This window comes from Protopterus annectens, chromosome 10.part0 (genome assembly GCF_019279795.1).
Source record: "Protopterus annectens isolate FY-2018-M chromosome 10.part0, PAN1.0, whole genome shotgun sequence".
NCBI classification, from domain to species: Eukaryota; Metazoa; Chordata; order Ceratodontiformes; family Protopteridae; genus Protopterus; species Protopterus annectens.
The window spans coordinates 1,789,590,826-1,789,617,224 of NC_056744.1; the positions used below are offsets into that span (position 1 = coordinate 1,789,590,826).

The 26,399-nt window shown below is 42.2% G+C and overlaps 2 protein-coding genes across 2 annotated transcripts in view; one reads left to right on the forward strand and one right to left on the reverse strand.

Annotated features, from left to right (window-relative positions):
* Positions 1-19,923, reverse strand: part of RNF25 (ring finger protein 25) — a 370,335-nt gene extending 350,412 nt beyond the window's left edge. Inside the window, exon 1 of the mRNA XM_044086615.1 lies at positions 19,816-19,923. Coding sequence (XP_043942550.1) covers positions 19,816-19,835 — 20 coding nt within the window. The 5' untranslated portion in view covers positions 19,836-19,923. The remainder of the gene's footprint in view (positions 1-19,815) is intronic.
* A 102-nt stretch (positions 19,924-20,025) lies between these two features.
* Positions 20,026-26,399, forward strand: part of STK36 (serine/threonine kinase 36) — a 786,440-nt gene continuing 780,066 nt past the window's right edge. Inside the window, exon 1 of the mRNA XM_044086614.1 lies at positions 20,026-20,411. The gene's annotated coding sequence lies outside the window, so the exon portion shown is untranslated. The remainder of the gene's footprint in view (positions 20,412-26,399) is intronic.

The following is a 26,399-nucleotide window of genomic DNA, read 5'->3' on the forward strand; positions in this document are numbered from 1 at the left end:
ATTCCTCCCACAACAAGAGACAAAAGTTTAACAGCTGTATTTTTTTATAAGTGGAGAATAAAAGGTTTCAGTCTTAGTGGGCAGCAGCAGGTATGCTAATTCTGCCACAAGAGGTCAGAGTCAAGGGGGTATTTGTTATTACACATCAGCTGCATTAGATAGCATATCTGGATTGTAAAAAATATACAGGATCATAGGAAGATACTAGGCTAATGGCCCGAGGGCCCCTACAAGCCTAGCCAAATTTACCCTTGTTACCACGATCATCACTTATTGCCCCTGCACAAGAGGGACACAGGTGGACCCCCGGGGTGAATTTACAGTTACCCATCCAACTGGCCAGAGTGCATGTGAAGAGGGCAAATGAGGTGTTCTGCTTGACATGGAAGTGGGAGTCTATTCCAAAGGTTCTGTAACCTCTGGGAGACAAATCTGTCCCTCCAGCAGGTTCTATTGATGACACAGCAGGTTTAGGTCCTTGGAGACAGAGTAACCAGTGTGCCATTTGACTTGCAGATATGCAGCATTTCCCATAAAGCAGGGACTTTATGCAAGGCAAAGCTCACCTCCAAGTAGTCTGTATGGAACAGAATAAAGTGGCAGTGATTTCATATCATCCACATAGGACAGCTGCTGAAGGCTTTGAATTTTCTTTGAGGAACTTTTGTGGTCTCTCCAATTGTTGCAGATGCTTTGAAAGGTACATACCAAAAGGGCCGTTTTACTCAATTATTGGCCTGAGTAAACAGTACAGGGAGGTTAAAACTTTTCCTTTTCTTGAGGCACTGCACTTACTTACGAGATGAGCCACATAGAATGCCCTTCTTACCACTGTGGAGACATGGTGATCAAAGGGAAGGTTGCCATCAGCCTGATTGCCCAGATCTCTCACCACTGAGTGTGTACTTTGGGCACTGCCATTGATGTGGTAATTTGCAGGAACATCGCCCTTACTGAAACGGATGATAATACATCATTTTTTCAGAGTTCGAGGCCATGACTTTGGCACCAATCATTTATTTACATAAGACCTTCTTGAAGAATGTTGACATTGGAGATTCTATGACTGCTCCCAGTTTGCAATCATCAGCAAACTGACAGTTGCAGTCCCTTGGTTTTAGCTTGTACTTTGGAGAAATAGATTCAGAACAGGAGGAGTCCTAGGACCGATCCCTGTGGGACAACACTGGTTACAGATCTGTTGTTGGAGGTGGATTCCCTTACTTTTACTGTACAGGTTCTATCAGTGAGCCAGTTCACAACCCACTTTAGGATATAAGGGTTGACACAGAGACAGACAGAGAGATAGACGTTATGCCTTTGCTAGGTCTAGGTAAGCTGTATGCATAGATTTCCCCTTGTCCAGGGGCCCGGTGGCTGTCTCAAAGAAGTCCACCAGGTTCAACAGGAATGATTTCCCTTTGCCCCCCCTGACCAATCCAAACTGGGTAAGATCTAGTGTTTGGAGATTACCTCTATCTTTACTAACAAGGTCCATGATGATCCTAATAATTCAGCATCCAGAACTGTCCCTAAATTTCCAAGGAGCCTCTATCTTTACTAACAAGGTCCATGATGATTCTAATAATTCAGCATCCAGAACTGTCCCTAAATTTCCAAGGAGCCACTTCAGAAACAGTCTTCCATAACAAGGTCAGATAAAATCCAGGCAAACTAAAAGAATACAGGACTGACAAGTGAAAGGCCAGCTAGGGTAGAGATTTTAGTCAAGTCAAAAATAGAAGCAGCTGTTCAAGAGGGGGTAAGAGGTAGGCACAAAGTATTGCAAGATAAAAGGAGATTAGAAAAAGATTGGCTTGAGACACTGCTCCCTTGTAAATTGCTTTTCAAATGGGAGGACATATGTATGGCTCCAAAGTATGCAAAGTCCAGAAGGTTTAGGTATTTTTATTTGAAAGTGTTTGCATAGATATTTTTTCATACCTTAAGAAAGCATCAGAGGAGTTTTCCTAAAAAAGATAGGAAATATTTTAGGTGTGATGCAAGAAAGACACTGCTTTGTTTCCAGTAACGAGTTGGTAGATTTTAAAAACTTCCCCAACATACTACTCCATCAGAAATGTCATGCGAGTTAATGGCTGTAACTAAGGAAATGAGGTTTGAGCTGGGGAGTAGGAAGTGAAGTGCCTATACATACAGTAAGACCTTATTAATTTTAACGCGGCTAGCTGCTACACAATTACTAAAAAATGTAAATCAAAATGTAAACCAGCTACATTTGAAGCACCGAATACCGTAAAGGAGATAAGAGAGGGAAGTGGGATCTTTGTAAAAGATAACGAACAAATTAAGGAATCGGTGGAAATAACACAAGCTGAATAATGTGACGGAGGAGTATAGTTTAAGGGAAGGCAGGAACAGTGCAATGCAATAGTCTCAGATTGTTATACAAGAACACACTGACTGCACGAAAACACCCCTTTTCTGTTAATGTAAGTGCAACTTTGGCATTACAAAAATATAGTCAACTGTCTTATCACCTCATGGAAACACAGAGCTTGAAAGCACTTGAATAAAAATAAATTCTTTCAACTACCAAATGAAGCAAGATAACTTCCCACATCTACAAAGTAGACAGTATGTGACGTTTTTGGTAGGTAGGAATATCCAAAAATATTTGCGTTATATACATTGCACACACCTTTGCCGTGGTGGTATGGCGGTAGAGTTGTTACCTCACAGCAAGAGGTTCTCCCGTTCAATTCTGTGTGGCTTGGGATTGCCTTCTCTGTGGAGTCTGCATGCCCTCCCCGCGGTTGGGTAGCGTTTGAATGACATGCTTACGTAAATGGGTGTGCCTTCGTTGAAGGTTGGGCGTTGAGCTGGCACCTCTGCGTTTCGTAAAAATCTGCCAATCATTAGCAGACTGGAGTTCCGCTGTGGTGACCCCTTACCAGTAAAAAGCCGAAAGACAAACAACAACACTGCACACATCTTTAGTCTTGAGGCAGAAGTCCTAGCTGAAAAAGAGTGTCAGAAGATGGGCCACTTCACTTACCCAGATATCTTTTTCTGAATAATAATTCATCTGTTATCACCATTTAATCTTAAGCTATCATTAAGTGGCTGAGCTGCACACCCATGTAACATGCCCAAACTCGCTCACTATTCAACCTGTTCATCCACACAACTCTCTCTACCCAAACATCTCACAATCACCTACAAAAAACAACCACATCCAAGATCATTGAAGTTACAGGCTAATGGCCCTAGGGCCCTTACAAGTCTAGCCAAGTTCTACTCTTATATCCACGATCAGCACCTACTCCCCCTGTCCAAGAGGGACACAGGTGGAACCTCCCGGATGAATTTATGGTTACCCATTCAATCAACCAGACTGCATTTGAAGATGGCCAATAAGTTGCTCTGACATGAAACGGGAGTCTGTTCCAAAGCTGTGGGTACCCACTGTGAGATTAATCTGTCCCTCCAGCAGGTTCTATTAATAGCCACATACCAAGTTAAGGTCTTTAGAATGAGTAACCTGTACACCATTTGACTTGCGGATATACAGCATTTCCAATAAAGCAGGGTCACAGATCGCCTTATATGCAAGGCACAGATCCATCCGATTAGTATGTATGAAACAGAATAAAAGGCCAATGATTTCAGACTATACACATAGGACAGATTCTGAAGACCTTGAATTTTTCCTTGTAAGGAACCTTTGGGGTCTCTCCAATTGCTGCAGGTGCTTGGAAAGGTACATACCAAAAGAGGAGCTGGACTCGATTATTGGCCTGATGAGGCAAGAGTACAGTGAGGTTATAACTTCTGTTTTTCTGGAAGCAATACCCTTACAAATGAGATGAGATGAGCAATATAGAATGGCCCTCTTACCACTGTGGAGATACGGTGATCAAAGGTAAGGCTGCTGTCAACCTGTGTGTGCCCAGGTCTCTCACCACTGAGTGCACACTTGGGGTGTTGCTACTGATGCAGCAGGAACATCACTCTTGCTGAAAGTGATGATAATTTTTTTGTATTGAGTTTAAGGCCATAACTTTGGCACCAAGCGTTTGTGTAAGACCCTCTTGTAAGATGCTGACATCATTTGGAGATTATATGACTGCTCCCACTTTCAATCAGCAAACTGTAAGCCACAGACCTTTAGGCTTTTGCTTGTACTTCAGAGAAATAGATTCCAAACCAGTAGATGTTCCAGGACTAATCTCTGTGGAACACCACTGGTTACAGGTCTGTTACTGGAGGTGGGATTCCCCTACTTTGACTGTGCGTGTTCACAGGCCCAGTTAGTGACCCATCTAACGATATAAGGGTGGATACCTAGCTGGGTGAGTTTGTTAATAAAGCCCTAGTGGGGAACTTAGCCACAGCTTTTAACACTAGGTAGGCTGTATGCACAGATTTCCCCTCATCCAGGGCCTTCAAGACAGTCTTTATGAAATCCACCAGCTTTAATAGGCATGATCTTCCTTTGACAAATCCAAACTGAGTAGGGTCAATTGTTTGGAGACCACCTATATCTTTGTTGACAAGGCCCAAGAGGATTTGCTCTATGGCCTTGCAGATAAGGCTAGCCAGGCTAATAGGTCTACAGTTCTCTGGGTCAGTAGAAGCACCACCTTTGTTACAACGGAATAACTTGACAGTTTTCCAGTCAGCTGGGATGAAGCCAGTATTTGAGATTGTGACTGAAAAGATTACCCAATGGTGTTGCCAATTCTTGTTGGAGCCCATGTAGGACGCAGCCTGGGATGTTATCAGGTCCCATAGATGCTGGGTTTTCTTTGGCCTTAGAGAGGGTGTTTATGACCTGCTCTTTAGAGACACAAGGTAGGGATGCCAAGGGGTACTTGTGGAGGGGACAGGGGAGTGAAGTTTTTCACAGAGCCTGTCGGCCAACAGCTTAGCTATGAACACAGGCTATCAGTTCGGCACAAATCTCGACATTTCCTTTTAGGTTACGGATGTAACTAAAGAACGCCTTGCGGCTCTCCTTAGTTGAGGAAGTTAATCGGGATTCATAGTTTGCTTTAGGACTTCACAAGAAGTCTTATTTGGTTATTTAAGATGAGGAAGGAGTGCTTCCAGTTTAGGGCTGGCTCCCTCTTAGACAGCAATTTCTTCCACTTATGGTAAAGCCTGTTAATGGCAGCTGTCCATCAGGCAGGTTTGCTACTCCTTGAGAAGACTGACTCGGCTGTACCCAATAGGACCAAAACGATGCAGTTATACAAGCATTTGTATAAAGCACTGGTGTAAAACTCTGCATAACAGCCAGTTCCATCCGGGGGGGGGGGGGTGCAGTAAAATGATTTATACCATCCTTTAAGAGGTTATAATGTGCTTTGAAGAAGTTTTTTTTAGTTTAATTGCTGCTGGGAGGGGGGTCAGGTGTGATAGTTACTTTGAATGAGACCAATCTGTGATCAGATCTCAACACGGAAGACATCACAACTCAATATGAAATACCAAGAGCACGTGCAATAAACATAGAACGTGGAGAAACTTGTCAAAGAATCTTAGAACATAGTATCTATTAAAATGCTATGAAAAACATGACAAATGTTTTCAAAGTGGGGAATGCTTTTCGGATGCAAAAGCAAAGACAAGTTTAAAATCAAGAGCCACCTCCAAAACATCCTTTCCAGCAAAGAAATGATGCGGTCATTGCTTTTGTCTGTCTAGATCATCCCCCAGAAGTGGGAATGTCAAGTACTGGCCCCCTCCATGCACAGGCCTAATCTTACACCTGGGCTCTATGCCACTGTCCTGCAAAGTAGTGGATTATCTCTGTGTGTACTTTACCCAGCAAAAAGGCGTAAAGCATGAGACCACAAAAAGCCATGCTATTTCCATTTGGTACCGTTTCATTTGAGGCCACATGTTCACATTTTATCAAGAGAGAACGAGACACAATGTGCCACAGCGAGTGCTAAGATTAGGATTTATCCAACACACTGAGATGCACAGCAGCAAAATCCACACTGGCAATGACCAAACTTGTCACTGCCCACTTAGCACTACACTGTCAGGCACCACCAACTGGGAAATGCAGCAAAAAATGCTGAATTTAAACAGAACAAGGTGGTACGTGCATCAGGAAACGTTACTTCTGTAAAGATCATAGGTTCATAGGTTCGTACTAGGCTATCTGCCCTAGGGCATTTATAAGCCTAGCCAGAGTGTATGTGGCTTACACCACCCCTTAGGATGACAATACTACGCCCTTTTAGGGTTTAGTTTACTATGCCTCTGTCTAGTAGTGACACAGAGATGACCCCCGGGGTAAACCTACGATCTCCCATCCACTCGTCAAGATTTCTCTTGAATAGAGTCAGTGAGGGGCTCTGCCTAACATGGACTGGGATTCTGTTCCAGAGTGTAGGGAGCCTCTCTGTTATGAATCTGTCCCTCCAGCACGTTCTATTTATTTCTGCGTTGAGGTTTAAGTCACTTGTTCTCGTGGCTCTGATGGATTTGGATTTTCTGAGGTGGAGCATGTCCATTAATTCAGGATTGGACATGGCCTTGTACGTCAGGCACAGATCACCTCTGAGTAGGCGGTATGCGACTGAATAGAGCTGGAGTTTTTTCAGTCGGGCAGCATATGACATATGTTGACCCTTTATCCTCTTGGTGAGGAACTTTTGGGGTCTTTCCAACTGCTGCAGGTGTCAGGTGAGATACATCCCAAATGGGGCATTGTACTCAATCATTGGCCTGATAAGAGAAGAGTACAGGGACACAATGACCTCTCTTGATCTAGATGTGAAACCCTTCATGATAAGGTGGGCAATATAGAAGGTCTTCCTAACCACTTTGGCAATGTGAGTGTCAAATGAGAGGTTACTGTCAACCTGGGTCCCTAGGTCCCCGATTACCTCTTCCGTGTAATGGATTTCCACCTATGTGGTAATTTGTAGGTACCTTGTTTTTCCCAAAGTGTCTGACTATACATTTTTTGGCGTTCAGCTTATGGCCATGGCTCTGGCACCAATTATCCGTTTCTATGAGGCCTCTCTGAAGGATGTTTGTGTCCGCTGGAGTATCAGTTATGGCGCCCAGTTTGCAGTCATCTGCGAACTTTGTCAGCCACAATCCTCCTATGTTTGCCTGCACCTCAGAAAAATAAATGCCGAACAAGAGGGGTCCCAGGACTGAGCCCTGTGGGACACCGCTTGTGACTGGCTTAGAGTCTGACATAGCTCCAGCAACTCTGACCCTGTGTGTTCTGTCCTTGAGCCAGTTTGCAACCCATCTTGTGACATATGGGTTTACATTTAAGCTGGTGAGTTTGTCTATGATGCCCAAGTGGGGTATTGTGTCAAAGGCTTTTGCAAGGTCAAGGTAGGCTGTGTGAACTGCCTTACCCTCATCAATGGCCTTAGTGACAGTTTCAAAAAAGTCGACCAAGTTCAAAAGGCAGGATCTGCCCTTGACAAAGCCAAATTGGGTAGGATCCAATGTCTGTAAGTCCCCAATGTCTTTGTTTATGAGTTCCATAATGATCCTCTCCATAGCTTTTCAGACCAGGCTCGTCAAGCTTATGGGGCGGTAATTTCCAGGGTCCGTAGAAGCACCGCCTTTGTGAAGTGGGACCACTGTTGCCATACGCTACTCTTTGGGTACGTATCCTGTGGTAAGGCTAAGATTAAACAGCAGCCTTATGTGTGGGTTTAATTCCTCTTGGAGTTCATGTAGCGCACAGCCCGGGACACCATCCGGTCCCATTGATGCTGTGTTTTTAGCTTTAGAGGGCGGCTCTCACCTGGGCATCTGAGATGTTAGGGAGGCTACACTCTGCTGGGATAGTTATTTCTCCTTTTGGGGGGGGGGGGGGGGGAGAGGAGAAATTTGCACTGAACCTGTCTGCCAGAATGTTGGCAATGTCAATGGGTTCAGTGTATTTTGTGTCATTTTGGACTAACTGAGCATATCTGGGAGTTTCCACCCTGGTTTCTAACATAGCTAAAGAAGGCCTTGTGATGGTCTTTTGCGATTTTTCTCTCAAAGTTGGCCTTGGATGATTTTATGAGTGATCGTAGTTTTTTGCTAGTACTGATCAGAGATGCCTTCCCTTTTAGGGATTTTGCTCTGTCATGTAGTAGCTTCCTCCTCCTGTTGTAAAGTTTGTTTATGGCCGGGGTCCACCAGACCGGGCGCCTGCCTTTGGGGGAATGGGTCTTGGTTTTATTTGGGATTGCATGATCCATGCATTCTTGAAGGTGCCCATAGAAGGCATTTGCAAAGGATTCAGCAGTGTGGGTTGTGGTTTCCACTGGCCCAGGGGCCTTGAAAGATACCACTTCAGTCTTAAGAAGTGTGAAGTTTGCTTTTGAGAAGTTCTTCACTGTGGTCTTTTGTGCAGGGGTGGGGCGGGATGTGGATTTCCAGTGAGATTATTTTATGGTCTGATCTTACCAAAGAGGGATGTACTACTCGTGTGGAGCATTTTGTCCCCATGTTTGTGATGATCAGGTCTAGTATATTGTCTCCTCTTGTGGGAATGTTGACTAGTTGTTCCATTGCATTTGAGTTTATGAATTCTAAGAACCTTTGGGCTAGGGTGTTGGGGCTTGAGTAATGTTCCCAGTCTATGTTTGGGTAGTTGAAGTCTCCCAAAATGATGGTATTTGGAGAGACATTCATACTCTCCAGTGTCTTCAGGAAGGCTGTGTGGGGTTCCTGAGTTTGAGAGGGTGGTCTGTAGCATGCTACAAACTGTAAGGCAGTTTTGCCTATGGTTAGTTGCACCTGGATAGTCTCCGATGCTTCGTGCGTTGCCACTAACCTGGAGGTGTGGGTATCTTTGATGAAAATGGATACTCCCCCTCCTTTTGTGGTTCGGTCCAAGTTTTGGGGCCGGAAAGCATGATATGAGGTAAAACCTGATAGTGCTGGGGTGCTCTCAGGAGCCTTGAACCAGGTTTCAGTCACTGCACAGACATCGATGTTCTCCATACTGAGGAGGGCTTCGAGGGCGTGCATCTTGAGGTTTAGACTTCTGGCATTGAGCAGCATTACCCTTAGTTTCTTTCCACTTGTGTTTTCTAGGGAGGTAGGTTTGTCATTTGAGCCTTGCCTAAAAAAGGCACTATGGGGGTGGCAAGAGCCTTGGCCAATATCCGGAAGCCCAGGGGCGACAGGTGGAAACCATCCCTTGCGAAGCAGCGTGGCTTGTAAAGCATGTCATCCCAAGCAGACAGACACTGATCCCCTTAGAATGACACCAGTAATTAAGTCAATTGTTAAAACTGACCATTTTGTCTTTGTACTGTGGCATCATTCTTGGTGAGGGTAAGATGCTGCTCAGGGTCAGGGTCATACCGGCCTGGGCTACATAATCAGAGAGCTCCTCTATGTCTCTTTTCATGTAGTCCAGGGAGGTACGTCTCAGGTCGTTCACACCGGCATGTACAATGACAGAGTCATATTTGTACTTGCTGTGGAGTGACCTGAGTGCTTGTGTTATGTGGCGGATTCTAGCTCCCGACAGGCAGCTTACTGTGACCCTTTCCTTGTTCAGTCTGGTGAGTGGGACATCAGTGTGCCTGACTATGGAGTCACCTATTACAAGTGTGTCTGGCATGTTGTTTGGCCTTAAGGGCTGTGACTGTTTAGCACACTGACTTTGTGAACTATGTGTTGCATGTGCTATGTCTTGAGGTGGTGGTTGCTTGGGTGCCTGCTTTGGAGGCCTCTGTTGTTTTGGTAGATTTTTAATCAGCGCCTCAGAGTATGTTTTTGTGTGTTTATGTGTTTGGTTTGCAGTTGTGATAGTTCTATGTGAGACTGGGTTTGTGGTGTGCGTGGTTACCTTCTCCTCCTGACTGGTCTTGCCAGTACTGAATTGAGAGAGCTCAGCCTCCAGTTTGGCTATATAGTTGCATCTCTCATATGTTTGTATTTGTTGGGAGGAGGAGAGGGTTGTCTGTGTACATGAGGCAATTGTAACATTGTCTCAAGATTCCCAGATTCACCAGCTGAACAGGAGAGGATGCCAGCAACTGACCCTTCGACATGCTAGAAATAGTGAAAAAGATTGCTGTGTAACTGAGTCAGAAAGGACCTATAGGGAAATGGGTACTCAACAGAATTTAGGTGAATGAAGTACTTTTCGTTTAAGAGTGCTTTACCTGTATACAAAATGCTTTACGAGCAAGTGCTGAGCTTTTCAGATAGAGTATAGGCTGTTTAGATTGCAAGTAGAACAGTTGTAAGGGAAAAATTGAAGAGCAGACGGCGGAGCCAGAAAAAGTTTAACCTCGTTTAACCGGCGCTTTCGCATGCGACCATAAAGCCGTGCAAACGCGGATTTTAAGCAATGAACTACAAAAGAGCTAGGAATGGTCCCAAACAACCAATTTCTAACAGCTTCTTGTGCTGAGGTCACTTCCCCAAAGGATAGGTAGGGTGCTCAAGGCTCCCCACTCCCACTGGTGAGCAAAGAAACTTCCTTTTATCCAAGTAAGGTAATGGACAACACAGGAACTACACCACAGCCCAGAATACAGCAATGCCTGTATACTGGTCTAAACTAGTCGAGAAAGGCGGGAAAACAAGGATTATTTTGTTTTTTTTTTTTGCAGAAATACACAGAAAATGCAGAGACAGTGATAAATTAGTTACACAGGCTAGCACACTTTAGTGGGCAGCCTCCACAGTTCAATTAAACAAACAAGCAAACTTTCGACTAAATTCGACTAAATGTAACTTTAAGTGCAGATTTTAAAATAAATGCAGTAATCAGTAAAAAAAAAAAACAGTTCAGGCTAGTTCAAAGTAAGCAGCAGAAGCTATTTTCAGTGAAAAAAAAGCAAAGATACTTAAATCCAGAAGGTAGTTGCTTTTTTGAGTTCCTTGCTGCTAGGACCACTCTGTAAACCCACGTGGAGCTTGTCTGAGCAGTATAGCTCAGACACTACATATGAATGAATAGAACTGAGATTACCTCCACGCATACAATGAAAACCGTTAATTCAATAAAAAGACCTACCTCTGTGTTAAGTGTACAAGATTATTAATGTTCCATTATAAAACTAGGAGGCTAGATTTTCTATCACAATACAGTGTCTGAAGTGGATGGGAATAGTGTCAGGATTGGTGTAACAGTTAAGGTGTTTGCCTCACAAATACAAGGTTTAATTCTCATCTTTGAAGGAAACTGGCTAGGCTTAAAATGGTTCACAAGGGCACCTAGCCTAATTTAAATATGAACATTCCTTTATCAAAAAGTGTGATCTTGCACTTATTTTTCTATAAAAAGAAATGGGTCTATGGACGGGTAATTAAAGTCACCAAAAAACAGTGTGTTTGGTTGTATCTTGATTGACTCAAGTAGATCCAAGTAGGCTGAGTGTATGTCCTGATTCATGGAGAAGGTCCTATAGCTGGCAATAACTGAAGAGGGGGTCTTACCTACAGTCAGCTGCACCTCAGTAATTCAAGGGAATCATGCTGTTTAGCCAATCCAGAGGTGTATTTATCTTCAATGAATATTGATGCATCACCTCCTTTAGTTCTCATGCTTTCAGTTTGTGGTCTAAACATGTGGAAGGAAATGTAACCTGGTACAGCTAGGGTGCTTGCCACAGCCTTAAACAAGGTCTCAGTAACTGCACAGATATGACCACCTTCCAGGGTGAGGACAGCTTCCAGTGAGTGCAGTTTCCAATTTAGACTCCTAGTGTTTAACAGCATAACCATGAGGATCTTTTTTTTTTTTTTAAAGGGTATTTTTACATTGAGAATTTATGGGGAAAGCAAGAGCCTTAGCCAGTAACCGAAATCCCACACATGACAGATGAAGACCATCTTTGGCAAAGCATTGAGGTCTGTCGACCATGTCTATCCCAGGCTAACGGATACTGGATCCCCTTTGACACCAGAAACTAAGCCAATTTTTTAAGTCAATCATTTTTTGTTTGCATTGAGACATCATCCTAGGTGAAGGTAAAATGCTGTTTAAGGCTAGGGACATACCTGCCTGAGACCCAGAGAACTCAGTCATGTCTCTCCAATATAGTCCAGTGAGGTACGTCTCAAGTCGATTGCACCAACATGGGCTATGACACAGTCATAACAGTGCCTGTTGTGGAGAAACAGGAGCGTGTGTGATGTGGCAGATCCTGGCACCTGACAGACAGGGCTAACCGTGACCTTTTCCTTATCCAGCCTAGTGAGAGGGACATCTGTGCGCCTCAACTGAGTTGCCTACAACTAAGATATTTGTTTTTGTGTTATGCCTCAGGTGCTTGACTGAGACACTAGTGTGCGATATATTATGTGTACTATGTTCTGCAGATGTATTATGTGAAGCGTGAATGTGTTGGGAGGCATCTGATATTTAGGTAAGCTTCTTGTAAGGACCTAAGCATATGTAGGTTCGTGTGTCACTGGTTTGGTAGGTGCAGGAGGTGAGACATGCATACTGACAACCTGCTTAGTAACAGATCGACTACTGACTGGTGAGCAAGAGAGCCTGGATTTTAGGTTCTTGATATAGATGCATCTCTCACATAATGAAATCAACCGTTGGGGGGATTAACCACCCAAGTATACTTGTCACTCAACCTGCTACACGCTTCAAATATTTACATCATATTCCGTCTATATCTTTTTCTAAATTCAGACAAGGTTACATCTAGATTTTTTTTTTTACCTACCTTCCCTGCAAATTTTCAGCACTGTGACAAGACAAGAAAAAATGCAGTGACTCAAATTAAATGCATATTCTACCTCGCTAAAAGTCAAAACAGATCACTTTTCCATTCTATAAGCCTATAAAATCCCTGACATCCAGTCCACAATCAACCAGTAAACACAGGCTTGTAGCCTTTAGATCAGTTTTTATATCAAACCAGTCATAAAAACACCATGGTTCACAGGCTGCTACTATGCAGTAGACCCAATATGTCATCTGAATTCTAGTCACTCCAGTGTCACTTGTACAACCCAAATACTTATTCCCTCTGGCCATAATGGACAACACCACTAGGCCTGGGGTAACTCTCAGATTTCCACAACCATTTGTACAAGCTTGATTTAAAGTTAACGCAGAAGACTAATGCTCTGAGCTGTTAAGCTGCTTCCTGCACTCAAGGATACAGCATCAGTGTTCTTCTGCCTCCGTTTGTCTACTGTGCAACTCTGAACAAGTTCCTTGCCCAGACAGGACTCCTGGGTCACCCCTGAAAAGGGACATCACACCAGCAAACAAAACAAAAAAAGTGGGGGTTTGTTTTACAGGAGGATTCTCTGGGAAATGTAGGTGTCAATGTCTTATTTATGCTGTGATATTACATTAAGTTCCTCGACATTGTATTTGTATACTTATGTTGTGATATTACATTAAGTTCCTCAACACTGTATTTCTATTATCAGTCTTGCAGATATGCAATAGAAGAAGCAGACTGGGTCATTTACATCCTTAAATGCAGACACAGATCATCATGTAGGAGTCTGTAAGAAACGGAGGAAAGTGAAACATTTACATTTTTTGGTAAAAATCAGTGGAGCTCATGCCCAAGATATTTTATTCCGTTTGTTTCCACAAACTGGGTTAGGTGTTTCAACAGGTACAAGCCCAAGAGCATGCGGCATTCCAAGTATGAGCTGGATGAGAAATGAGAAGAGAAGAACAACATCTTCATATCGAGAAAAGCCTTTGCTGTGTATACACTGGCCAACGTGGAATCTCCAAGGACACTGTTTTAAGGAGGGTGTTATGGTACATGAGGGAGAACCCACACTTACTCAAACTGTAGGATGCTAGCCTTTTTTTGGAGATCAGGTTTTTCAGAATGATCTTGACACCGCATGTTTGTCAAGTTACACCTTCTTAGAGGATACATGCATCTTCAGGGGACCCAGTGATGGATGCAAGCTTGCAATCGTCCATAGGTAGGTACTAGGCTCCCTGCCAGAGGGCATTTTTAAGCCTAGCCAGAGTGTGGGCTTTCGCCGCCCCATTGATTAATTAATTAATTGATCTTCTGTCAAGCAGAGCCAATGAAGTGATCCCAGAGGTGTATTTTCTGTTAACCATCCACTCATCAAGGTTTCTCTTTAAGAGTGTTAGTGAGGGGCTCTGTCTAATGTAGTTTGGAATTTTGTTCCAAAGCATGGGGGAGTCTCTGTGACAGGAATCTATCCCTCCAGCATGTTCTATTTATTGTTGTGGAGAGGTTTAGCTCACTAGAGCGCATGGCTTGCAGTGACTTGGATTTCTTTAAGTGGAGCATGTCCATTAATTCTGAGTTGGACATGGCTTTGTAAGTCAGGCAGAGATCACCTCTGAGTAAGCAATACGCCACTGAGTACAGCTGGAGTTTTCAGTCGGGCTACATAGGACATATCTTTGAGACCAGTAATCCTTCTGGTGATGTACTTTTGTGTTCTTTCCAGCTGTTGGAGTGTCTTGTGAGGTACATCCCAAATGGGTCAGTGTACTCTATGATGGGTCTAATGAGCGACGAGTACAGGGGCACTATAACCTCTATTTCTATATGCGAACCCTTTAGTAATTAGATGGGCCACATAGAAGGATTTCTTAACTACATTGGCAATATGATTGTCAAAGTAGAGATTACTAGCTACCTGGGTCCCCAGATCTCTTATTACCTCTTCTGTATTAAGGGGGCTGTCACCTATGTGGCAATTCATGGGTGATTTGTTTTTCCCAAACAGGATGACTATGCACTTTTTGGCATTTAGCTTGAGGCCATGACTGACACCAGGTGTCAGTCTCAGTGAAGCCCTTCTGGAGGATGCCTGTGTCAGCTGGAGAGTCAATTATGGCTCCCAGTTTGCAGTCATCAGCGAACGTGGTTAGCCACAGTCCTCCTGTGTTTGCCTGCACTTCTGAGAAGTATATGCCGAACAGTAGGGGTCCCAGGACAGAGCCTTGCGGGACACCACTTGTGACTGATTTAGAGTCAGACCTGGAGCCCGCTATTCTTACAGTGCGAATTCTGTCTGTAAGCCAGCAGGCAACCCATCTCGTGACGTAGGGGTTTATGTTCAGGCTGGTGAGTTTCTGTAATACCCGAGTGGGGAATGGTGTCGAAAGCCTTGGCGAGGTCAAGGTAGGCTGTGTGAACCACCTTTCCCTCGTCTATGACCTTGGTGACTGTCTCGAAGAAGTCAACCAGGTTTAGTAGGCATGATCTGCCCTTAAAGCCTAACTGGGTTGGGTCAAGTGTTTCGAGGTTCCCAATGTCTTTGTTAATGAGTTCCATGATTATGTGCTCCATAGCCTTGCAGACCAGGCTAGTGAGGCTTATGGGGCGATAGTTACCTGGGTCAGTTGTGGCCCCTCCTTTGTGGAGAGGAATAACTGTTTCTGTGCGCCATTCTACGGGCACATAGCCTGTGGAGAGGCTGAGGTTGAACAGCGTGTTTAAGTGAGGGGTTAGTCCATTCTGTAGTTCGTGCAAGACGCAGCCTGGGACACCATCTGGTCCCATTGACGCTGTGTTTTTGGCTTTTGAAAGGGCTGTTTTCACCTGTACGTCTGTAATTTTTGGGACACTACACTTTTCCGGTATTGTTGTGGGCCCTTTTGGAGGTGAGAGGGGGGGTGACGTTTGCACTAAATCTATCTGCCAGGATGTTGGCAATGTCAGTAGGGTCAGTATATTCTGTACTATTTTGCACTAGTTCAGTGCATACCTGCAAGTTGCCACAGATTCTTAACATAGCTAAAGAAGGCTTTGTGGTTATCTTTTGAATCCTTGGCTATTTTTCTTTTGAAGTTGGCCTTGGATGATTTTATGGGGGACCTTAGTTTTTTACTGATATTGATCAGGGATGGTTTTCCTTCTTGGGATTTGATTTTTTTTCTGAACTAGTTTCCTCCTCCTATTGTATAGCCTGTTTATTGCAGGGTCCACCAAACTGGTTTCCTTCTCTTAGAGGAGTGAGTCTTGGTTTAGCTAGGGATGGCACGATTCACGCATCCTTGTAGGTGCTCAGAGTGCATTTGTAAAGGTTGCTGCATCTTGAGCAGCATTATCCTTTAGCGTGGGGGCTGTGAAACTTACCACTTCGGTCTTAAGTAAGACGAAGTTTGCTTTAGAAAAGTTTTTTTTTACTGTGGTTTCCTAACTTGGGGGTGGTGGTGGGGTGTAGACATCCAGAGTGATTAGTTTATAGTGTGATCTAACCAGTGACTGGTTGATCTCCTGTGTGGAACACTTGTTGCCCATGTTGGTGATGACCAAGTCCAATATGTTTTCATCTCTGGTAGGGAAGTTTACCAGCTGATCCAGGGAGTTTGAGTTGATGAATTCCAGGAAACGGTGGGCCTGGGAATTTGTACTCTAGTAGTTTTCCCAGTGAATGGTAGGGCAATTTAAATCTCCCAATATCAGGGTGTTTGGTAGGAACTTCATGTTTTCCAGTGTCTCCAGAAAGGTGGAGTGGTGGTCCTGGGTCATGGAGGGTGATCTGTAGCAGGCCACAATTTGCATTGCAGATTTGCCTGAGGTTAGTTGCACATGGATGATCTCAGAGGTATCATGCTGCGCCACTAACCTGGAGGTGTAGGTATCCTTGATGAATATGGATACACCCCCTCCTTTTGCGTTTCGGTCCATGTTCTGTGGCCAAAACGTGTGGTATGAGTTGTAGCCCAGTAGTGCTGGGCTGCTCTCTGGAGCCTTGAACCAGGTTTCAGTTACTGCACAGATGTCGAAGTTCTCCATACTGAGGAGTGTTTTGAGCGCATGCATTTTGAGATTTAAACTCCTGGCGTTGAGTAGCATAACCTCAGTTTTCTGTTAATGTGCTGTTTACAGTGGTGGGTTTGACTTTTGGGCCTTGCCTAAAAAAGGCACTACGGGGACAGCAACAGCCTTGGCCAGTATTCAAAAGCCTAGGGGTGACAGGTGCAAGCCATCTCTTGCGAAGCAATGTGGCTTGTCGAGCATGTTGTCCCAGGCTGACAGACACTGGAACCCCTTTCAATGACAACAGAAGCTTAGCCAATTGTTGAAATAGATCATTTTTTCTTTATACTGGGGTATCATTCTTGGTGAGGATAGGATGCTAGTCAGGGTCATACCAGCCTAGGCTACATGATCAGAGAGCTCTTCCATGTCTCTTTTCATGTAGTCCAGGGAGGTACATCTCCGGTCATTCACACCAACATGAACAATGATAGAGTCTTATTTCTGCTTGTTCTGGAGTGACCCGTGTGCTTGTATTATGTGGCGGATTCTGGCTCCCGACAGGCAGCTAACAGTAACCTTCTGCTTGTCCAGCCTAGTGAGTGGGACATCAGTGTGCCTGACTATAGTCACCTATTACTAGTGTGTTAAGGTATGTTATTTCGCCTTAAGGGCTGTGATTGTGCAACACATTGATTTGTTATTTGTTGTCTGGTTTGTGACAGGAAGTGCAGGTTGTTTGGGTGTCTGCTTTGGAGGTCTCTGATGCTTTTGCAGGTTTTTTAGAGCCTCAGAGTAGGATCTTGTGTATTTATGTATATTTTTTGCCAGTGCTGTTTTAGTAGGTCTGTGTACGGTGCAAGTGTTAACCTTCTTCTGTCTGTTCTAGTCTTGGGTAGAGACAGCTTACCTTCCTGTTTGGCTGTATAATTGCATCTCTCGCATATGTTAGTGTTTTGTGGTAGGAGGCGAGGGTTGTCTGTGTACATGAGGCAGTTGTAACACTGCCTCAGGATACTCAGATTCACCAGCTGGACTGGAGAGTGCACCTGAAGTTGCCCTTTGGTCATGCCTGAATAGTAGGGTGAGCTGCTTAGTCGCTTGGTTGGTGAGGGGTGAATAAAGAGTCTTGCCCTGCTGGGCAATCAGTGTTAGGGTATATTAGTGCTTGCTATTAGGTCTGAGCAAGTGCTAGGCTGGAAGATGCTTTCTGAGTGCTTAGGTTGAGAGTTAGGCTAGTTTTAAGGGAAAACTTTTGAATTTATGGTGTTGCAATTAGTTCAAGAGCGTGGTAGAGGAGGAGATTATAATAACATAGTAGAGTTAGCAGAGATTAAATGGATTACCAGACTGCAGGCTGATAAGCCTGCAGGCATTAATGCCAGTGTGTCTTTAAAACCTCTCCTTGAACGCTATTTGAATCAGTGATTATCATCTTGTTTTTATTGGGTATATTTAATTGGTTTTGTTATATAATTGATTTGTTTTTAGTCAAGCAGTGGATCTGATGAAGCACATTTGGTGTGAAAGTGCTTATCCTGTTATGTCTGTGGAATAAACATTTTGTATGCTTTCAGCGTTGGTGGTTACCTGGTTTATCAATTTGGTGTTACACTGGCTGGTTTGGGCAATTAGTTTTTGCATAAATATTAATCTTGGCTCCGTCTTCCTTCTTGATGTTTAACTTTTCATTTGTGCACCCCCCCCCAAAAAAAAAAAATCATGAATGGACAACTGATCTGTTCATTTTCATTTCATACTACACATTGACATAATGTATGCATGTACAAAAATAGATGCTCAGACATCAGCAAACATATAAACCATTTAATGTAACACTTACTGTGTTTTGTATCCTGCTTACCACTACTTGAAACTTGTTTACACTAAAAGTATAATCTGGTAACCAAAGGTCCATCTCCCCATCAGATTCCACTAAAAATTGGTTAACCTGTCAATTCTTTCCTCCTAGGCATCAAATACCAGACTTGTGCAAGACCTAAGGTATTACCTGCCATAATACACACACACACACACACACACACACACACACACACACACACACACACACACACACACACACACAATGATGATAGCGGAAAAACACCAGACTGCAGGAGAAAGTTTGCATGTTGCTTAAAATGTTATGGAAGTAGCACAGTTTGACATCTACACTGCTGCTGCCATCCAAACATTAATACAGAAGAGAGTGTGCAGATATCAAAAGAAAAGAAATCAGTTATATTTAAGTGTACTAGTCTTTATTTTAGCCACATGAATAAACTCTCACAAAGGAACAAATGCAAGGAAATTTAATCATCACATAGAAATGGACATTCTGTTTATACCTGTATACTCAAATGATAAGTGGTCTACTCTTTATATATTGTCTCTTCATTTGTTCTGCACTACCTCTTCTATTATCACACATGCAAAATAATTTATTGTATTTGAATTTGTTAACCAGGAATACAGCACTGATTGCAATTAACTAATTACAGTCTAAGCGGGGTGGGGGGAATTTAGATAAAAGTAATAAACATACACAGTGATACATGATACAAGACTCACTGTCACTCAGAACATCTAAGTACGCATCAGCACATTGAGTAAATACTATCGTCTATTGTATTTAAACAGCAGCTTCACTTAATCGACAAATGAGAAAACACATTGTAAAAATGTCTGAAATAATTGAATTATAAAGCCATTACAGTCAGTTAATTAAACCAAAATCACAAGGCGCACTCAATTACATGCCACTGACAGTTTTAGAATAGAAGCTCTTTAGGCAACTGATATAAAAGTCAGCCAATATGTCACTCCCCATACTTTCTAAAACCGGCATTGGTATTCTGGACTGCGAGTTACACACAGTCCAGTGCTCGCCATTACCGTCCGAAAATAAAATAAGAAACTAAAGTCAAACCACATAATATATCTTAAATCTAAGACAAAGGCCCTTACTAATTAAATCCTCACTTAATTCAAAACACGAGCGCCTTAGAACCATAAACTCATTCGGGAGTTAAGAAACCGGTTTCCCACCGTACATTAATGACAGTAACAACCCTACTGATCCACAAGGCCAAATCACCCTAACACTCCTTTCCTGATTCATTAGCCCACTGCCCCACGCAATGAAAACTTTACCTACTTGTCAACACTCGTAGCCATACTCCCCCAAAAGCGCAACTTCTAAGAGCGGAAATAAAGTGCAAGGGCCACTTCCAGAGGATGGTATTAAAAGAAACACCTCAGCGCATGCGCAACTCGCAGGGACTAGTATTGACTGTGTACTTTGCCCTACTTCCGGATAGTTGTTGCTTGGCAGCCGTGGTACTGTTGACGCTCAACTGCATCTCTTCAGCCTGGTTCTTCGCGTCTTTTCCTGTTTGCTGATTCAGGTGTTGACCGGCAAGGGATGCTAAGCAGGCTACTCAAAGACAGTTGCAAATGGCGCATCCACCCCGGTGAGCTTGGCCCCGTACAGACACTGACGGCTGTTAGGGACAATCCCAGCGTTTAAAATTCGGGTCCCCAGTCCCCTCAAAATCACATCAAAGGAACGCCCACTTTGTCGCGTCATTCAATTCCCACTCACAGTATCAGTTTGCTTGCAAGCATCCGCTATATCTTCGGCTGCAGTGGTGTTTTGGAGTCTAATCACAACTCTGCTTTAGCTTTGGTTCCCACATCGCTTTTGGACAATTACCTCCTTGCTGCATAATCCTTCGGATCTTCAGTTTTAAGGTAAATAAATTTTCGCTGGTCAACTTCTTCATTTTCTCAATGGAAAGGCTCATCCAGGCTCTGCTACAATTGCTATGCTGTGTATTTGCACTTTTTAAATATTTTCTGCGTTTATACAATATTTAGAGCCGTTTCTGTGCTACCTAAATTTCGCTCGTTTATCTGTTTGCATTGAATAGTTTTATTTTTGGGGAAATCGTTTTTTTCTGCTTGCCAAATATCCATGTACGTGCTTTTTTTAACAATTAAGTCTGCTTTTAGGGAAATGAGTAAAAATATGTAGTCCGTGCTTATGACATGCATTTGTGTATCTGCTTTCCGTTCAGTGCATGCTTATTTATGCATAACCAGTATTTTGTATCAGTGTGAGTAACATGTAAAAAAAAAGTTGCTTTGTGAATGTGCAATAAGTTCATAGCTATCCTTTCAGTGTGATAGGTAAAATCGGATCTGTCATGAGTGTTATTATTTTGGAGCTGTATTTCTCCCTGAGACCGTGACCCTACAGGTTGTGACAAACACTGATCACTCTCTTAATATATACAATTATGGTGAACTGATTATACAACTGTACTTTCTGTTTGTTTGATAAGATGTTAATACAGCTAATTAATATACATATATATTTTTTTAATAGAAGGTTGTAAAAAAGTTGCTTATTGTTGATTTACTTTAAGTTTAGATCTGTGTGTTTATAGCCCCTTACATTTGGACAGGAGTAGTCCCATAAGATGAATAATAATTGAGATTCAAGGAATTGTAGAATTATGTGTATGTATTTCTTACTCGCTAGATCTTTCATAACTTTTGCATGGAATTTGCTGTTATAAGTAGTAATGTCCGGACTTCACCTGAGCCTCAGAGGAGCTTTTAGCTCAGCACAATCACCTCTGCACACACACCTGTTATTTCATCTTTGCCTTCCACTAAACAGTACGTATATTTTTCTACATTAGCTTAAATTTAATTCTGTAATACCGTGTATCTTGTAGAATACATTAAGCGCTTATTAACTGCTTTTGCCATTAAAACTTCTTGTTTTAGGATGATCGTTCATTGTGTACTTGCTATGTTAACCAGAATCAACGAGCATTGTAAAATGGGAAGTTTCATTGGCACGAACAGTTAATAGGCATTTATTAATGAAACCTCGTCCACATCTCCATTTATTCTGACATTAGTTGACATAACATGTGTTAGTTTATGTAAATGGAAGTCTGTTGTAAGGAAAAGAACTATTCAATAGATTTTAGGAACTTCTTTGCTGATTTATTTGTTACACTCTGCATAATTATTTAGTTTTACAACTGCAGTATTACATTGTTTGAAGTACGGAGTTTGCGTTTCAGTTACATAGTGTGCCTTGAATAAATCCATTTTTATTTATGAATTGAGAAGGCGCCCCTCCCTGGAAGCCTAATACTGTGTCAATGTAAAGGAAAGAAAAAATAGAAAAATAAATTGCTTCATACCTCGCAAGTGTTCATCATTATGGGCAACGTACCTCAGTTGGGGTCTTAAAAAGTTCATGTTCCTCAAAGTTTCTCCAAGTTCCACATTGAAGGACTGTCATATTCAGTGTTAGGAATTTTTTTTGGCAAATCCATGGTAATTAGAAATTAATCCTATAAGTTAATTAAAAGATTTTCTATATAAAAACCAGCATATTTTAACCATATGATGGCCTTACTGGTAGAAGTTGTTAATAAGCTATTAGTATGTGTGCTACATTTACAACATTTGTTCCACATTTTGAGGGCTAGTGTTCCTCGTCTTGAAGGTTGAGAGCTATGAATTGCTGGCATTGCCAGCTTGCATATGGCGGATACCAGCCTATAGCTGTCCTCCTTTGGCAGATCATATTAAACCTATGCTTGCATTGCAGGGCTGGACCTAGGAATATTATTGCACATCTACTGTTTTTACATGATCACCATTTTACATAACCGCTGTTTATTTTTTTTTTTTACTGAGGCTTATGCTTCATAGCTGAGTATTTGCTGTGTATACACAGATGTTTATATTCTAAGGAACATTAGCCTGGTACTGGCACTACTTGTCTTGTAGTTTACTGCATGGAGAGAAGGTTCTCTGCTATTCGAGGAGGGGGCTAAGTTTGTCATGTGGCACTGGTAAACTTGCTGCAGCTGATATTTACTTAGAGGCAGTTATATTCGCTCCTGGTAATTCTATTATGTGTTTTAATTTTTTTTTCTACATTTTTGATACTCGTCTGTCTTTTTTTTTTTTTTTTTTCCTTTCATTTTTTTTCTAGTTATTTAGAGGTACTGCTATGATTAGCTAATTCATGATTTGACTAGCAAGTGGAAAGGTGCATCAGTTTATTAATCCAGTACTCTAGCAGTCTAGCAGTAGGTGCTTTGGGAGAAAATTCTGATTTCATGGTGAAGTTCATTGTTCCAAACAAAACGTGTCCTAACACATGGGTTTAACAGTTTTTTTTTTCGTGTGATTTCACCATGAGTATATGACTAACTTTTGTTTTGTCTTTCCGACCATGATGTTGACAAGCCCACGCTTTGGGTGAATTGTCTTATGTGCTGGACCATGTATGTGGGATGTGCTATTAGATACGTATTCTGGATTGTCCAGTGTACAGTTGATCAATCCTTTGTCAATTATGAGTTTGATTAACTGGTCGTTTCTTATGTTTTTATAGTTTGGCATTTATTTTCATGTAATCCCTTGATACATAACTCTTTCTTAACCACTTTCTAGAATGGTTCAGAGTTGCAAACTGCAGCACACTGGGGGAGGTTTTTGTTAGGTAATACCTGCTAGCAGACTATTCCATCAATGTGCCATGGTTTTCATACAGCTCTGTAGTGTTAACACGTAATAATATGGTATGCACGATTGGCTGATTTCTGAATGAAATTGTGTGATTTCTTGAATGAAGGGATCATTGTATACCACAAGTTTTCCTTTTAGGCTTTGGTGTGACAACATTTATTATGAAATTTATAGCGTATTTTTCACAGACACTACAGCTGTTACTGCTTATTCCCATTTCATAGGAAATAGTCTGCATGGGGTTTACATTTTATGTAATAGCTTTTCCTACACCATAACATTGTGTTCCAAGACCATTGTTAGCCACTGCTGTAATTAAGTATGTGGAATAATGTGTGTTTGGGGAGGAAGGTTATCGATAATGAATTTTTAATTTTGATTCAAAAGGACAAAATCATCCTGTGCGAGCAAGAGTAAACCTGTCTGGTGGACATCTGCAATAACTAAACTATATAGCAAAAAAAATAAAAATTGCTGTCCAGTACCAAGAGGTGCCCAATCATAAGCAATCTCTCCTTAGCCTGAACAAGTAAATAAGAGCTCTAGTGACCTCCTCTAAAACAAACTTCATGTACTAATTGGCCACATCTACTAGAGACCATCCTCAGTCTCAAAGCACCAAGATCTGTTCAGAACTGTTGACCAAAGCAGAACACATCCACAAATCCTGTAGATATAGCCAATCTACTAGTCTGCAGATTTAGCAAAACCTTCTCTCCTCTGTTCATTCCATCATAAAATATAGACATCCCCAGTACATGAACCCACCCCTTATCTCTATGGAACAGGTCAACCTTGCCCTCTCCAAGGCAAAAATTCCAGCCCCCATGGGACCTGATAACATCCCAGGATGCATCCTACATAACTCAGGCATGAACTTGCAGCACCTTTATGTGCCCTGTTCAAACAAAGCCTTAGTACCATCTTTGGTCCCGTTTTGTTGAGGACAGCCACTGTCATTCCTTCACACTAAAGTGGTGTACACCGATCCCTGAAATTATACACCCTTCGGCCATAACTATCCTGATCTGCAAGGCCATGGAAAGGATTATCAGGGACCTCATTAACATGGACATTGGCAACCTCCAAACACTCAACCCAATACAGTTTGGCTTTGTCAAGGGAGGGCATGTCTGTTCAATGGGGTTGACTTCTTTGAGACAGTCACCAAATCCATGGACGAGGAAAGGACATTGCACACTGCCTACCTTCACCTGGCCAAGGCCTTCGACACTCTTCCCCACTCAGGCATTGCAGATAAACTCACCTAGGCATCAAGGCATATGTTACCAGATTTAAAAAAAAAAAAAAAAAAAGTACAATAAGCTGTTTGCTTAACTCTCCACACCCTGGAAGTAATACTTTGTAGGAGCACCTTTTCATTTCATTACAGCATTCAGTCTTCTTGCAAAGCAGTCTGCCAGCATGACACATCTTGACATGGCAGTATTTGCACACTCTTCCTTGCAAAAGGGGTCCAAATCTGTCATATTGCCAGGACATCTCTTGTGCACAACCCTTTTCAGGTCACCCCACCAATTTTATATGGGATTTAGGTCTGGGCTCTGTTTGGTCCATTCCAAAACCTTATGATTTTTTTCTAGTGAAGCCATTCGTTGGCTCATTTTGATGTATGCTTGGGGTCATTGCAGTGATCAGAGTTGAAAGTCCAGTTCCTCTACAGCTTTCTAGCAGAAACTTGAATGTTTTGGGCCAGAAGTGACTGGTATTTGTAACTGTTCATAATTCCCTCCACCTTGATTACATCCACAGTTCCAGCCAAAGACAAACAACCGCAGAGCATGATACTGCCACCACCTTGCTTCACCTGGGGTATGGTGTTCTTCTGGTGATGCTAAGTCTTTTGATTTTTTTTTTTTATTATTTTTTTGGCACCAAACGTTCCATTTTCAGTTGTGGCCAAAAAGTTCAACCTTGGTCTCATCAAACCATAATTCATTTTTTCACATGCTTTTGTTACAGTTGCTGTATTGTTTTGCAAACTTTAGCTGGGCCTGGGTCTTTTTCTATTTAAAAAAAGCCTTCCGTCTTGCAACTGTACCCCATAGTCCAGACATATGGAGAATACGGGAGATTTGTGGTCACATGTAGTACACAACCAATTCATGACAGAAATTCCTGCAGCTCCTTCATTGTTGCTGTACATCTGTTAGCAGCATCCCTGACCACTTTTCTTATTGTCTTTTCATTGATTATGGATGGACATCCAATTCTTTGCAAGATTACTGTTCTACAGTATTTTCTCCACTTTTTGATGACTGGCTTCACTGTGTTCTATGGTATAGCCAATGGTCTGCAGATTTTTTTGTACCCTTCTCATGAGTGATACCTTTCAACAATTAGATCCCTTGCATGCTTTGTAAGTTCTCGGCGAACCATGGCTTTTGCAGTGGCATGAACTGAGTAAATGGCAGTAAAATCTGCAAGGAGAGCTGAACTTTAGTGGGGGTTAATCACAGTCTCTTTAATTGATGGCAGGTGTGTTCCCAAGACTGCATGTCAAAATGAAATCAAAGTGTTCTTAACCAAAGTAATAGTTTATGGTTGTGCATGCTTATGCAACCATCTTATTGTACATTTTTTACTTATTATATTTTTAAGCCTAACACATTTTTCTGTTTTTCAATTGCTTTGTATGCCTTATAGGTCACTAGGTGGTAAAAGTTTTTAATAGATTTATTGTTGTCTCCTTTTTTGTCACAAAAACTGTCATTTTAACAGGTGTGTCTACATTTTTTAAATCCACTGGGTATATGTTATGTCATATGTTGTGTAGCAAACTCGCTCACTCGTAGAACCCACCAAATCAAATTAGTGAAATCCATCCTCTGGCATTATACCCATAATGAGCGGCATACCCAAACAGCTCAGTCTTGGCGCCTCTGTTAAGGATCTATTTCTCTTCAGTGAATGACAAACCCAGTGGGGTATGGTAGGCCAAATTTCCACATGACTTCAAGCTGTGTGCATGCATCAATTTCCCAAGTGATGTGGTCACCAGACAGAGCGAGTCTCACCCAAATAAATTTAATGGCGCCAGAAATGGGTACCTATTATATGAATGAAGTTGTACAACTTCTAATCATTAGAGTTGGAACTTTAATGCTCAAATTTTTTTTAAATTTGAATCGCATAACTGAGTTCGCCATACAT